The 14,071-nt window shown below is 46.9% G+C and overlaps 1 protein-coding gene across 2 annotated transcripts in view; it reads left to right on the forward strand.

Moving 5' to 3' along the window:
* Positions 1-419: 419 nt before the first annotated feature.
* Positions 420-14,071, forward strand: part of LOC140396043 (cardiotrophin-2-like) — a 42,041-nt gene continuing 28,389 nt past the window's right edge. Inside the window, exon 1 of one of the 2 annotated variants that reach the window (XM_072484111.1) lies at positions 420-772. In XM_072484111.1, the coding sequence (XP_072340212.1) occupies positions 472-772 (301 nt within the window). In that variant the 5' untranslated portion in view covers positions 420-471. Of the gene's footprint in view, positions 773-1,599; positions 2,921-14,071 lie in introns of those variants that run through there. The other variant, XM_072484112.1, reaches the window with a different exon arrangement.

Consider the following 14,071-nt stretch of genomic DNA (forward strand, 5'->3'; position numbering starts at 1 on the left):
GATATGTGGCCTCCCACAGCAACTGGTGAAATGGCTGCAGCTTGGAGGACACACATATTTATACCCTGCCTACTGGGCGGAGCCAGTAGGCAGGGACTACCAACGTACCTGTAGAGCAGGTCCTACCGTACATCACCTAATATAGGTGCAACAGTGGTTTACCACAGAGCTTTACTCTGTATCTAACCCTGTGCTGTACCTGTCCAGGGAGTGTTTGATGGGGACAGTGTAGAGGCAGCTTTACTCTTTCTAATTGAATGGACTAAGCTGATTTGCGGTCTTTGGGGAGGGTGCGGTAGGGGCATGTTTAAAGGGTTAAAAGCGGGAAGGGTTAATGTTCTGTGTCCTGAGCACTGGCAGGGTTCCCAGCGCACGTGGTGCATCGTGGGGTGAGTGACAAGCCTCGCCCTGCTCCGCAGCACCTTACCCGAAGCTCTGGGCTGTCGGCTGTGTTCCTGTAACCTAACCGTGATGGCTCCACCTTCCCCTCCCCCCACCGACACATCTATCCACAACCCCCCTTCCCCGGCATTTCAACTCTCCGAACCATTCTGTCTCTGCCTATCCTGGGAGAGTGCTGCCAGAACACTCAGGAGAAACGGAGTGTGTGTCTGTTTGGGGGTGGGTGAAGACGGCGGCAGCGGGAGGGGGGAGGGGGGGGGGGTTCTGAAGGGGGATATCCAGTCAGCCTTTAAAGGACCTTCTCGCAGGAAGAAGAGTTCAGCAGCTGTACGATTTCTAAATCCAGAGCGCACGATGGAAATTATCAGCAGTAAGTTCAGCATTCTTCTCTCCAATTTCATCCGTTAATCCTCAGTAGTTACATCTTGACACTAAATTACTCCTCAACTCAGGTGCGACACAGGCATATTCACTCCAGCCCCTTCGGCAAGCTAAACATCACCCCCTCTCTGTCCCCAACGCTCTGCCCCCCCCCCCCCCTGTTTGCCCCCTCTCTCTCTGTGTCTCTCTCTCACTCTCTCTCTGTCTCGCTCCGACTCTCCTTCTGTCTTTGTCTCTCACTCCCTGTCTCTCCCTCTCTCGCTCTCTGTCTCTCTCTCACTCTGCTTGTCTCTCTCATTCCCTCTGTCTCTCTCACTCGCTCTCTGTCTCTCTCACTCTCTGTCTCTCTCACTCTCTGTCTCTCTCACTCTCTGTCTCTCTCACTCTCTGTCGCTCTCACTCTATCTCTCTCACTCTCTGTCTCTCTCACACTCTCTGTCTCTCTCACTCTCTGTCTCTCTCACACTCTCTGTCTCTCTCACTCTCTGTCTCTCTCACTCTCTGTCTCTCCCACTCTCTCGGTCTCTCTCTCCCACTCTCTTTCTCTCTCTCTCCCACTCTCTTTCTCTCTCTCTCCCACTCTCTTTCTCTCTCTAACCCACTCTCTCTCCCACTCTCTCTCTCTCTCTCTCTTTCAGACTCTCTCGGTCTCTCTCCCACTCTCTCGGTCTCTCTCTCCCACTCTCTCTCTCTCTCCCACGCTCTTTCTCTCTCTAACCCACTCTCTCTCTCTCTCTCTAACTGACTCTCTCTCTCTCTCTCCCACTCTCTCTCTCTCTCTCTCTTTCAGACTCTCGATCCCTCTCCCACTCTCTCTCTCTCTCCCACTCTCTCTCTCTCTCTCCCACTCTCTCGGTCTCTCTCTCCCACTCTCTCTCTCTCTCCCACTCTCTTTCTCTCTCTAACCCACTCTCTCTCTCTCTAACTGACTCTCTCTCTCTCTCTCCCACTCTCTCTCTCTCTCTCTCTTTCAGACTCTCGGTCCCTCTCCCACTCTCTCTCTCTCTCCCACTCTCTCTCTCTCTCTCCCACTCTCTCGGTCTCTCTCTCCCACTCTCTCTCTCTCTCCCACTCTCTCTCTCTCTCTCCCACTCTCTCGGTCTCTCTCTCCCACTCTCTCTCTCTCTCCCACTCTCTTTCTCTCTCTAACCCACTCTCTCTCTCTCTAACTGACTCTCTCTCTCTCTCTCCCACTCTCTCTCTCTCTCTCTTTCAGACTCTCGGTCCCTCTCCCATTCTCTCTCTCTCCCACTCTCTCTCTCTCTCCCACTCTCTCAGTCTCTCTCTCCCACTCTCTCTCTCTCTCTAACTGACTCTCTCAGTCTCTCTCTCCCACTCTCTCTCTCTGTGGTGAATGTATTATTACGGATAATTCACCAGTGCACTGATAATGTTATGTTATGTTATTAACCCTGTGGGCTCCACCTATGGGCTATTGTGTGGCTTCACCCACAGGGGATATGTTGGGGCTTGTACGGGCTCCGACCATGGCTCCACCCCCTTTACAGGACGTATAAGAGCAGCTGACCTGCGGGGCAGCCCAGTGTTGTACCGGTCGCAGGCAGGCTCAGTTTGAAGCTGATTAAAACCACGGTTTACTTCTCCACGTGTCTTCGAGTGAATTGATGGTCGCATCAATTTAATCAGCTTAAAATACGACTATGGAATCAGCCCTCAAACCCGACAGACTGGATCTCGATCCACAGGCCGTGGAGGCGGAATAAATGTTTTCACATTGGCTTCGATGCTTCAAGGCCTAGCTCGCCGCGTCGTCTACGCCATCTGTCACGGACGAACAGAAGCTGAGCCTCCTCCACGCACGGGTGAGCCATCGCATTTCTGTCCAGCTCGACGAAGCCGCTTCCTACACAGAGGCCCTCGCACTGCTCGAACGCCTCTATGTGCGGCCTGTGAACGAGGTCTTCGCGCGACACGTCTTCACCACTCGCCGCCAGCGTCCCGGGGAGTCGCTCGATGATTACCTACGCGACCTCAAAGCCCTCGCGCGCAACTGAACTACCAGGCCGTTACGGCCATCATGGAGCTCGCCGTCCGAGACGTCTACGTGGCGGGGGTCCGATCGAACTATGTGAGGCAGTGCCTGCTCGAAAAAGGGGCCCAGGACCTGGACGACACGGTAAAACTGGCTACCTCTCTGGAGGCCGCTTTTCAGAGCCTTACTGCGTTCCCCGCCGACCACGCGGCCCCCCTCTTGGGCCCCGGACCACAGACTACCCCAGGCCTGTGCCGCGCGGCCGCCCGCCATCATGGGGGGGCTGCCCTGCTATTTTTGCGGCAAGTCCCAACACCCCTGACAGCGCTGCCCAGCCCACAACGCAAACTGCACCAGCTGCGGGCGAAAAGGACACTTCGCCAAGGTCTGCCTGGCCAGGTCTAAGATCTCTCTCTAGATCTCCCTCGTTCCCTCTCGGCGTCCTGCTCTCCCTCGCTCCTTTCCTCTCTCCCTTTCTCACTCTGTGTCTGCCTCACCCTTTCTCACTCACCGTCTCTCTCTCACACTCCGTCTCTCTCTCTCACTCTCTCTCTCTCACCCACTCCCACTCTTGGTCTCTCACCCTCTCCCATCTCAGTGTCTCTCTCACTTTCTGCCTCTCCTTCACTCCATGGCTGGGATTCTCCGACCCCGCGCCGGGTCGGACAATCCCCTTGTGGGCGCGAGTATCGTGCCCCGATGCCAGCTTGCTGATTCTCCCCCCCGCCGAGTCTCGGGCCCCCCGCGGGTTCCCGCCGTGCCGGTCGGGGGCCGTCCTGGAGGGGGTGCGGGGCGATCCGAGCCCGGGGGGGTGGGGGGCGATCAGACCCACGGTGGCCTGACCCGCGATCGGGGCCTACCAATCGGCGGACGGGCTGTTTCCGTGGCGGCCTACGTTCCTCCGCGCCGGGCCCCTGTAGGGCTCGGCCATGTTGCCCGGGGGCCGGCGCGGAGACGGGAACCCCACGCGTGTGCGAACTCGCGGAGGCCGTTCCGCACATGCGTGGAATCACGCCGGCCGTAGCGTGCCGGCTGGAGCTGCGGGGAACATTCCGGTGCCGGCCGAGAGCCCTCGTAACGGGAGAATTCCTCACTTTCGGGGACCATGGTGTGAGTTACAGACTGGAATCTAATCGAGCGGTTCTGGGTGGTTTATATATAGAATAACAGATACCCGGGAGTGAGTTACTGACTGAAATCTAATCGAGGGGTTTGGGGTAGTTTATATATAGAATAACAGATACCCGGGAGTGAGTTACAGACTGGAATCTAATCGAGGGGTTCAGGGTCGTTTATATATAGAATAACAGATACCCGGGAGTGAGTTACAGACTGGAATCTAATCGAGGGGTTCAGGGTCGTTTATATATAGAATAACAGATACCCGGGTGTGAGTTACAGCCTGGAATCTAATCGAGGGGTTCAGGGTGGTTTATATACAGAATAACAGATACCCGGGAGTGAGTTACAGACTGGAATCTAATCGAGGGGTTCGGGGTGGTTTATATATAGAATAACAGATACCCGGGAGTGAGTTACAGACTGGAATCTAATCGAGGGGTTCGGGGTGGTTTATATATAGAATAACAGATACCCGGGAGTGAGTTACAGACTGGAATCTAATCGAGGGGTTCGGGGTGGTTTATATATAGAATAACAGATTCCCGGGAGTGAGTTACAGACTGGAATCTAATCGAGGGGTTCGGGGTGGTTTATATATAGAATAACAGATACCCGGGAGTGAGTTACAGACTGGAATCTAATCGAGGGGTTCGGGGTGGTTTATATATAGAATAACAGATACCCGGGAGTGAGTTACAGACTGGAATCTAATCGAGGGGCTCGGGGCGGTTTATATATAGAATAACAGATACGCGGGAGTGAGTTACAGACTGGAATCTAATCGAGGGGTACGGCGTGGTTTATATATACAATAACAGATACCCGGGAATGAGTTACAGACTGGAATCTAATCGAGGGGTTCAGGGTGGTTTATATATAGAATAACAGATACCCAGGAGTGAGTTACTGACTGGAATCTAATCGAGGGGATCGGGGTGGTTTATATATAGAATAACAGATACCCAGGAGTGAGTTACAGACTGGAATCTAATCGAGGGGTTCGGGGTGGTTTATATATAGAATAACAGATACCCGGGAGTGAGTTACAGACTGGAATCTAATCGAGGGGTTCGGGGGGGTTTATATATAGAATAACAGATACCCGGGAGTGAGTTACAGACTGGAATCTAATCGAGGGGTTCGGGGTGGTTTATATATAGAATAACAGATACCCGGGAGTGAGTTACAGACTAGAATCTAATCGAGGGGATCGGGGTGGTTTATATATAGAATAACAGATACCCAGGAGTGAGTTACTGACTGGAATCTAATCGAGGGGATCGGGGTGGTTTATATATAGAATAACAGATACCCGGGAGTGAGTTACTGACTGGAATCTAATCGAGGGGTTCGGGGTGGTTTATATATAGAATAACAGATACCCGGGAGTGAGTTACAGACTGGAATCTAATCGAGAGGTTTGGGGTGGTTTATATATAGAATAACAGATACCCGGGAGTGAGTTACTGACTGGAATCTAATCGAGGGGTTCGGGGTGGTTTATGTATAGAATAACAGATACCCGGGAGTGAGTTACAGACTGGAATCTAATCGAGGGGTTCAGGATGGTTTATATATAGAATAACAGATACCCGGGAGTGAGTTACAGACTGGAATCTAATCGAGGGGTTCAGGGTGGTTTATATATAGAATAACAGATACCCGGGAGTGAGTTACAGACTGGAATCTAATCGAGGGGTTCGGGGTGGTTTATATATAGAATAACAGATACCCAGGAGTGAGTTACAGACTGGAATCTAATCGAGGGGTTCGGGGTGGTTGATATATAGAATAACAGATACCCGGGAGTGAGTTACAGACTGGAATCTAATCGAAGTGTTTGGGGTGGTTTATATATAGAATAACAGATACCCGGGAGTGAGTTACAGACTGGAATCTAATCGAGGGGTTCGGGGTGGTTTATATATAGAGTAACAGATACTCGGGAGTGAGTTACAGACTGGAATCTAATCGAGGGGTTCGGGGTGGTTTATATATAGAATAACAGATACCCGGGAGTGAGTTACTGACTGGAATCTAATCGAGGGGTTCGGGGTGGTTTATATATAGAGTAACAGATACCCGGGAGTGAGTTACAGACTGGAATCTAATCGAGGGGATCGGGTGGGTTTATATATAGAATAACAGATACCCGGGAGTGAGTTACAGACTGGAATCTAATCGAGGGGTTCGGGGTGGTTTATATATAGAGTAACAGATACTCGGGAGTGAGTTACAGACTGGAATCTAATCGAGGGGTTCGGGGTGGTTTATATATAGAATAACAGATACCCGGGAGTGAGTTACTGACTGGAATCTAATCGAGGGGTTCGGGGTGGTTTATATATAGAGTAACAGATACCCGGGAGTGAGTTACAGACTGGAATCTAATCGAGGGGATCGGGTGGGTTTATATATAGAATAACAGATACCCGGGAGTAAGTTACTGACTGGAATCTAATCGAGGGGTTCGGGGTGGTTTATGTATAGAATAACAGATACGCGGGAGTGAGTTACAATCTGGAATCTAATCGAAGGTTCCGGGTGGTTTATATATAGAATAACAGATACGCGGGAGTGAGTTACAGACATGAATCTAATCGAGGGTTCGGGGTGGTTTATATAAAGAATAACAGATACCCGGGAGTGAGTTGCAGACTGGAATCTAATCCAGGGGTTCGGGGTGGTTTATATATAGAATAACAGATACCCGGGAGGGAGTTACAGACTGAAATCTAATCGAGGGGTTCAGGGTGGTTTATATATAGAGTAACAGATACCCGGGACTGAGTTACAGACTGGAATCTAATCGAGGGGTTCGGGGCGGTTTATGTATAGAATAGCAGATACCCGGGAGTGAGTTACAATCTGGAATCTAATCGAAGGTTCCGGGTGGTTTATATATAGAATAACAGATACGCGGGAGTGAGTTACAGACAGGAATCTAATCGAGGGTTCGGGGTGGTTTATATAAAGAATAACAGATACCCGGGAGTGAGTTACAGACTGGAATCTAATCGAGGGGTTCGGGGTGGTTTATATATAGAATAACAGATACCCGGGAGTGAGTTACAGACTGGAATCTAATCGAGGGGTTCGGGGTGGTTTATGTATAGAATAACAGATACCCGGGAGTGAGTTACAATCTGGAATCTAATCGAAGGTTCCGGGTGGTTTATATATAGAATAACAGATACGCGGGAGTGAGTTACAGACAGGAATCTAATCGAGGGTTCGGGGTGGTTCATATAAAGAATAACAGATACCCGGGAGTGAGTTACAGACTGGAATCTAATCGAGGGGTTCGGGGTGGTTTATAAATAGAATAACAGATACCCGGGAGTGAGTTACAGACTGGAATCTAATCGAGGGCTTCAGGGTGGTTTATAAATAGAATAACAGATACCCGGGAGTGAGTTACAGACTGGAATCTAACCGAGGGGTTCAGGGTGGTTTATATATAGAATAACAGATACCCGGGAGTGAGTTACAGACTGGAATCTAATCGAGGGGTTCGGGGTGGTTTAGAGATAGAATAACAGATACCCGGGAGTGAGTTACAGACTGGAATCTAATCGAGGGGTTCGGGGTGGTTTATATATAGAATAACAGATACCCGGGAGTGAGTTACAGACTGGAATCTAATCGAGGCGTTCGGGGTGGTTTATATATAGAATAACAGATACTCGGGAGTGAGTTACACACTGGAATCAAATCGAGGAGTTCGGGTGGTTTATATATAGAATAACAGATACCCGGGAGTGAGTTACAGACTGGAATCTAATCGAGGGGTTCGGGGTGGTTTATAAATAGAATATCAGATACCGGGTGTGAGACGCCAGATATGCAGGAAGGAATTAAAGACTGGAATCTAATCGATAGATTGAGACAGATTGAGAGATCGAAAGGGTGTTAAATTAGTGTTGTCTCTGGACATTGCTTCTGCAAAGTTTTCAGTGAATGGATTTGAACAACGAGCGAGCGTGTCTCATCTAACACAGCTCAGACACAGAACACAATCATGCCCAGACTTGCCTCAGTTTAAAGAATTCCATGAATTTGATTCTTCCGGAATCTGTAAACAAATTCCAGAACACGGTGACCCTTACCCTGAATAAACTGTGACACTGTACAGTAACACAGCGAGTGATCCTCACCCTGAATCAACAGCGACTCTGTACAGTTACACAGTGAATGATCCTTACCCTGAATAAACAGTGACTCTGTGCAGTTACACAGTGAGTGATCCTTACCCTGAATAAACAGTGACTCTGGACAGTTACACAGTGAGTGATCCTCACCCTGAATAAACAGTGATTCTGCACAGTTACACAGTGAGTGATCCTTACCCTGAATAAACAGTGACTCTGTAGTTACACAGTGAGTGATCCTTACCCTGAATAAACAGTGACTCTGTACAGTTACACAGCGAGTGATCCTCACCCTGAATAAACAGTGACTCTGTACAGTTACACAGTGAGTGATCCTCACCCTGAATAAACAGTGACTCTGTACAGTTACACAGTGAGTGATCCTCACCCTGAATAAACAGTGACTCTGCACAGTTACACAGCGAGTGATCCTTACCCTGAATAAACAGTGACTCTGTACAGTTACACAGTGAGTGATCCTTACCCTGAATAAACAGTGACTCTGTACCGTTACACAGTGAGTGATCCTTACCCTGAATAAACAGTGACTCTGTACAGTTACACAGTGAGTGATCATCACACTGAATAAACAGTGACTCTGTACAGTTGCACAGTGAGTGATCCTTACCCTGAATAAACAATGACTCTGTACAGGTACACAGTGAGTGATCCTTACCCTGAATAAACAGTGACTCTGTACAGTTACACAGTGAGTGATCCTTACCCTGAATAAACTGACTCTGTACAGTTATACAGTGAGTGATCCTTACACTGAATAAACAGTGACTCTGTACAGTTACACAGTGAGTGATCATCACACTGAATAAACAGTGACTCTGTACAGTTGCACAGTGAGTGATCCTTACCCTGAATAAACAATGACTCTGTACCGTTACACAGTGAGTGATCCTCACCCTGAATAAACAGTGACTCTGTACAGTTACACAGCGAGTGATCCTCACCCTGAACAAACTGTGACACTGTACCGTTACACAGTGAGTGATCCTTACCCTGAATAAACAGTGACTCTGTACAGTTACACAGTGAGTGATCATCACACTGAATAAACAGTGACTCTGTACAGTTGCACAGTGAGTGATCCTTACCCTGAATAAACAATGACTCTGTACAGGTACACAGTGAGTGATCCTTACCCTGAATAAACAGCGACTCTGTACAGTGACACACTGAGTGATCCTCACCCTGAATAAACAGTGTCTCTGTACAGTGACACAGCGAGTGATCCTTACCCTGAATAAACAGTGACTCTGTACAGTTACACAGTGAGTGATCCTTACCCTGAATAAACAATGATTCTGTACAGGTACACAGTGAGTGATCCTTACCCTGAATAAACAGCGACTCTGTACAGTGACACACTGAGTGATCCTCACCCTGAATAAACAGTGACTCTGTACAGTTACAGTGAGTGATCCTTACCCTGAATAAACAATGACTCTGTACAGTTACACAGTGAGTGATCCTTACCCTGAATAAACAGTGTCTCTGTACAGTTATGCAGTGAGTGATCCTCACCCTGAATAAATTGTGACACTGTACAGTTACACAGTGAGTGATCCTTACACTGAATAAACAATGACTCTGTACAGGTACACAGTGAGTGATCCTTACCCTGAATAAACAGTGACACTGCACAGTTACACAGTGAGTGATCCTCACCCTGAATAAACAGTGACACTGTACAGTTACACAGTGAGTGATCCTCACCCTGAATAAACAGTGATTCTGTACAGTAACACAGCGAGTGATCCTTACCCTGAATAAACAGTGACTCTGTACAGTTAAACCGTGAGTGATCCTCACCCTGAATAAACAGTGACTCTGTACAGGTACACAGTGAGTGATCCTCACCCTGAATGAACAATGACTCTGTAGTTATACAGTGAGTGATCCTTACCCTGAATAAACAGTGACTCTGTACAGTTACACAGTGAGTGGTCCTCACCCTGAATAAACAGTGACTCTGTACAGTTACACAGTGAGTGATCCTCACCCTGAATAAACAGTGTCTCTGTACAGTTATACAGTGAGTGATCCTTACCCTGCCGAATAAACAGTGACTGTACAGTTATACAGTGAGTGATCCTTACCCTGAATAAACAGCGACTCTGTACAGTTACACAGTGAGTGATCCTTACCCTGAATAAACTGTGACTCTGTACAGTTATACAGTGAGTGATCCTTACCCTGAATATACAGTGACTGTACAGTTACACAGTGAGTGATCCTCACCCTGCTGAATAAACAGTGACTCTGTACAGTTACACAGCGAGTGATCCTCACCCTGAATAAACAGTGACTCTGTACAGTTAAACAGCGAGTGATCCTTACCCTGAATAAACAGTGACTCTGTACAGTTACACAGTGAGTGATCCTTACCCTGCTGAATAAACAGTGACTCTGTACAGTTACACAGTGAGTGATCCTGACCATGAATAAACAGTAACTCTGTACAGTTACACAGTGAGTGATCCTCACCCTGAATAAACAGTGAATCTGTACAGTTACACAGTGAGTGATCCTCACCCTGAATAAACAGTGACTCTGTACAGTTATACAGTGAGTGATCCTTACCCTGAATAAACAGTGACTCTGTACAGTTACACAGTGAGTGATCCTTACCCAGAATAAAGAGCGACTCTGTACAGTTACACATTGAGTGATCCTTACCCTGAATAAACAGTGACTCTGTACAGTTACACAGCGAGTGATCCTTACCCTGTATAAACAGTGACACTGTACAGTTACACAGTGAGTGATCCTTGCACTGAATAAACAGTGACACTGCACAGTTACACAGTGAGTGATCCTTACCCTGAATAAACAGTGACTCTGTCCAGTTACACAGTGAGTGATCCTTACCCTGAATAAACTGTGACACTGCACAGTTACACAGTGAGTGATCCTTACCCTGAATAAACAGTGACTCTGTCCAGTTACACAGTGAGTGATCCTTACCCTGAATAAACTGTGACACTGCACAGTTACACAGTGAGTGATCCTTACCCTGAATAAACAGTGACTCTGTACAGTTACGCAGTGAGTGATCCTTACCGCGAATAAACAGTGACTCTGTACAGTTACACAGTGAGTGATCATCACCCTGAATAAACAGTGACTCTGTACAGTTGCACAGTGAGTGATCCTTACCCTGAATAAACAGTGACTCTGTAGTTAAACAGTGAGTGATCCTTACCATGAATAAACAGTGACTCTGTACAGTTACACACTGAGTGATCCTCACCCTGAATAAACAGTGACTCTGTACAGTTACACAGTGAGTGATCCTTACCCTGAATATACAGTGATTCTGTAGGTACGCAGTGAGTGATCCTTACCCTGAATAAACAGCGACACTGTACAGTTACACAGTGAGTGATCCTGACCATGAATAAACAGTAACTCTGTACAGTTACACAGTGAGTGATCCTCACCCTGAATAAACAGTGACTCTGTACAGTTACACAGTGAGTGATCCTCACCCTGAATAAACAGTGACTCTGTACAGTTATACAGTGAGTGATCCTTACCCTGAATAAACAGTGACTCTGTACAGTTACACAGTGAGTGATCCTTACCCAGAATAAAGAGCGACTCTGTACAGTTACACAGTGAGTGATCCTCACCCTGAATAAACAGTGACTCTGTACAGTTACACAGTGAGTGATCCTTACCCTGAATAAACAGTGACTCTGTACAGTTACACCGTGAGTGATCCTTACCCTGAATAAACTGTGACACTGCACAGTTACACAGTGAGTGATCCTTACCCTGAATAAACAGTGACTCTGTACAGTTACACAGTGAGTGATCCTTAACCTGCTGAATAAACAGTGACTCTGTACAGTTACACAGTGAGTGATCCTTACCCTGAATAAACAGTGACTCTGTAGTTACACAGTGAGTGAACCTTACCCTGAATAAACAGTGACTCTGTACAGTTACACAGCAAGTGATCCTTACCCTGAATAAACAGCGACTATGTACAGTTACACACTGAGTGATCCTTACCCTGAATAAACAATGACTCTGTAGTTACACAGTGAGTGATCCTCACCCTGAATAAACAGTGACTCTGTACAGTTACACACTGAGTGATACTTACCGCGAATAAACAGTGACTCTGTAGTTACACGGTGAGTGATCCTTACCATGAATAAACAATGACTCTGTAGTTACACACTGAGTGATCCTCACCCTGAATCAACAGTGACTCTGTACAGTTACACAGTGAATGATCCTTACCATGAAAAAACAGTGACTCTGTACAGTTACACAGTGAGTGATCCTTACCGCGAATAAACAGTGACTCTGTACAGTTACACAGTGAGTGATCCTCACCCTGAATAAACAGTGACTCTGTACAGTTACACAGTGAGTGATCCTTACCCTGAATATACAGTGATTCTGTAGTTACACAGTGAGTGATCCTTACCATGAATAAACAGTGACTCTGTACAGTTACACACTGAGTGATCCTTACCGTGAATAAACAGTGACTCTGTACAGTTACACACTGAGTGATCCTCACCCTGACTAAACAGTGACTCTGTACAGTTACACAGTGAGTGATCCTTACCCTGAATATACAGTGATTCTGTAGTTACACAGTGAGTGATCCTTACCCTGAATAAACAGCGACTCTGTACAGTTACACAGTGAGTGATCCTTACCCTGAATAAACAGTGACTCTGTACAGTTATACAGTGAGTGATCCTTACCCTGCTGAATAAACAGTGACTCTGTACAGTTACACAGTGAGTGATCCTTACCCTGAATAAACAGTGACACTGTACAGTTACACCGTGAGTGATCCTCACCCTGAATAAAGTGATTCTGTACAGTTACACAGTGAGTGATCCTTACCCTGAATAAACAATGTCTCTGTACCGTTACACAGTGAGTGATCCTTACCCTGAATAAACAGTGACTCTGTACAGTTACACAGTGAGTGATCCTTACCGTGAATAAACAGTGACTCTGTACAGTTACACACTGAGTGATCCTCACCCTGAATAAACAGTGACTCGTACAGTTACACAGTGAGTGATCCTTACCCTGAATAAACAGTGACTCTGTACAGATACACACTGAGTGATCCTTACCCTGAATAAACAGTGACACTGTACAGTTACACAGTGAGTGATCCTCACCCTGAATAAACAGTGACTCTGTACAGTTACACAGTGAGTGATCCTTATCCTGAATAAACAGCGACTCTGTACAGTTACACACTGAGTGATCCTCACACTGAATAAACAGTGAATCTGTACAGTTACACACTGACTGATCCTTACCCTGCTGAATAAACAGTGACTCTGTACAGTTACACAGTGAGTGATCCTCACCCTGCTGAATAAACAGTGACTCTGTACAGTTACACAGCGAGTGATCCTCACCCTGAATAAGCTGTGACTCTGTACAGTTACACAGCGAGTGATCCTTACCCTGAATAAACAGTGACTCTGTACAGTTACACAGTGAGTGATCCTTACCCTGCTGAATAAACAGTGACACTGTACAGTTACACAGTGAGTGATCCTCACACTGAATAAACAGTGATCTGTACAGTTACACACTGAGTGATCCTTACCCCGAATAAACAGTGACATTGTACAGTTACACAGTGAGTGATCCTCACACTGATTAAACAGTGAATCTGTACAGTTACACACTGAGTGATCCTTACCCTGAATAAACAGGGACACTGTACAGTTGTACAGTGAGTGATCCTTACCCTGAATAAACTGTGACTCTGTAAAGTTACACAGTGAGTGATCCTCACGCCGAATAAACAGTGACTCTGTACAGTTACACAGTGAGTGATCCTCACACTGAATAAACAGTGAATCTGTACAGTTACACACTGACTGATCCTTACCCTGCTGAATAAACAGTGACTCTGTACAGTTACACAGTGAGTGATCCTCACCCTGCTGAATAAACAGTGACTCTGTACAGTTACACACTGAGTGACCCTTACCGCGAATAAACAGTGACT

Source organism: Scyliorhinus torazame, chromosome 19 (assembly GCF_047496885.1).
Source record: "Scyliorhinus torazame isolate Kashiwa2021f chromosome 19, sScyTor2.1, whole genome shotgun sequence".
Classification (NCBI taxonomy): domain Eukaryota; kingdom Metazoa; phylum Chordata; class Chondrichthyes; order Carcharhiniformes; family Scyliorhinidae; genus Scyliorhinus; species Scyliorhinus torazame.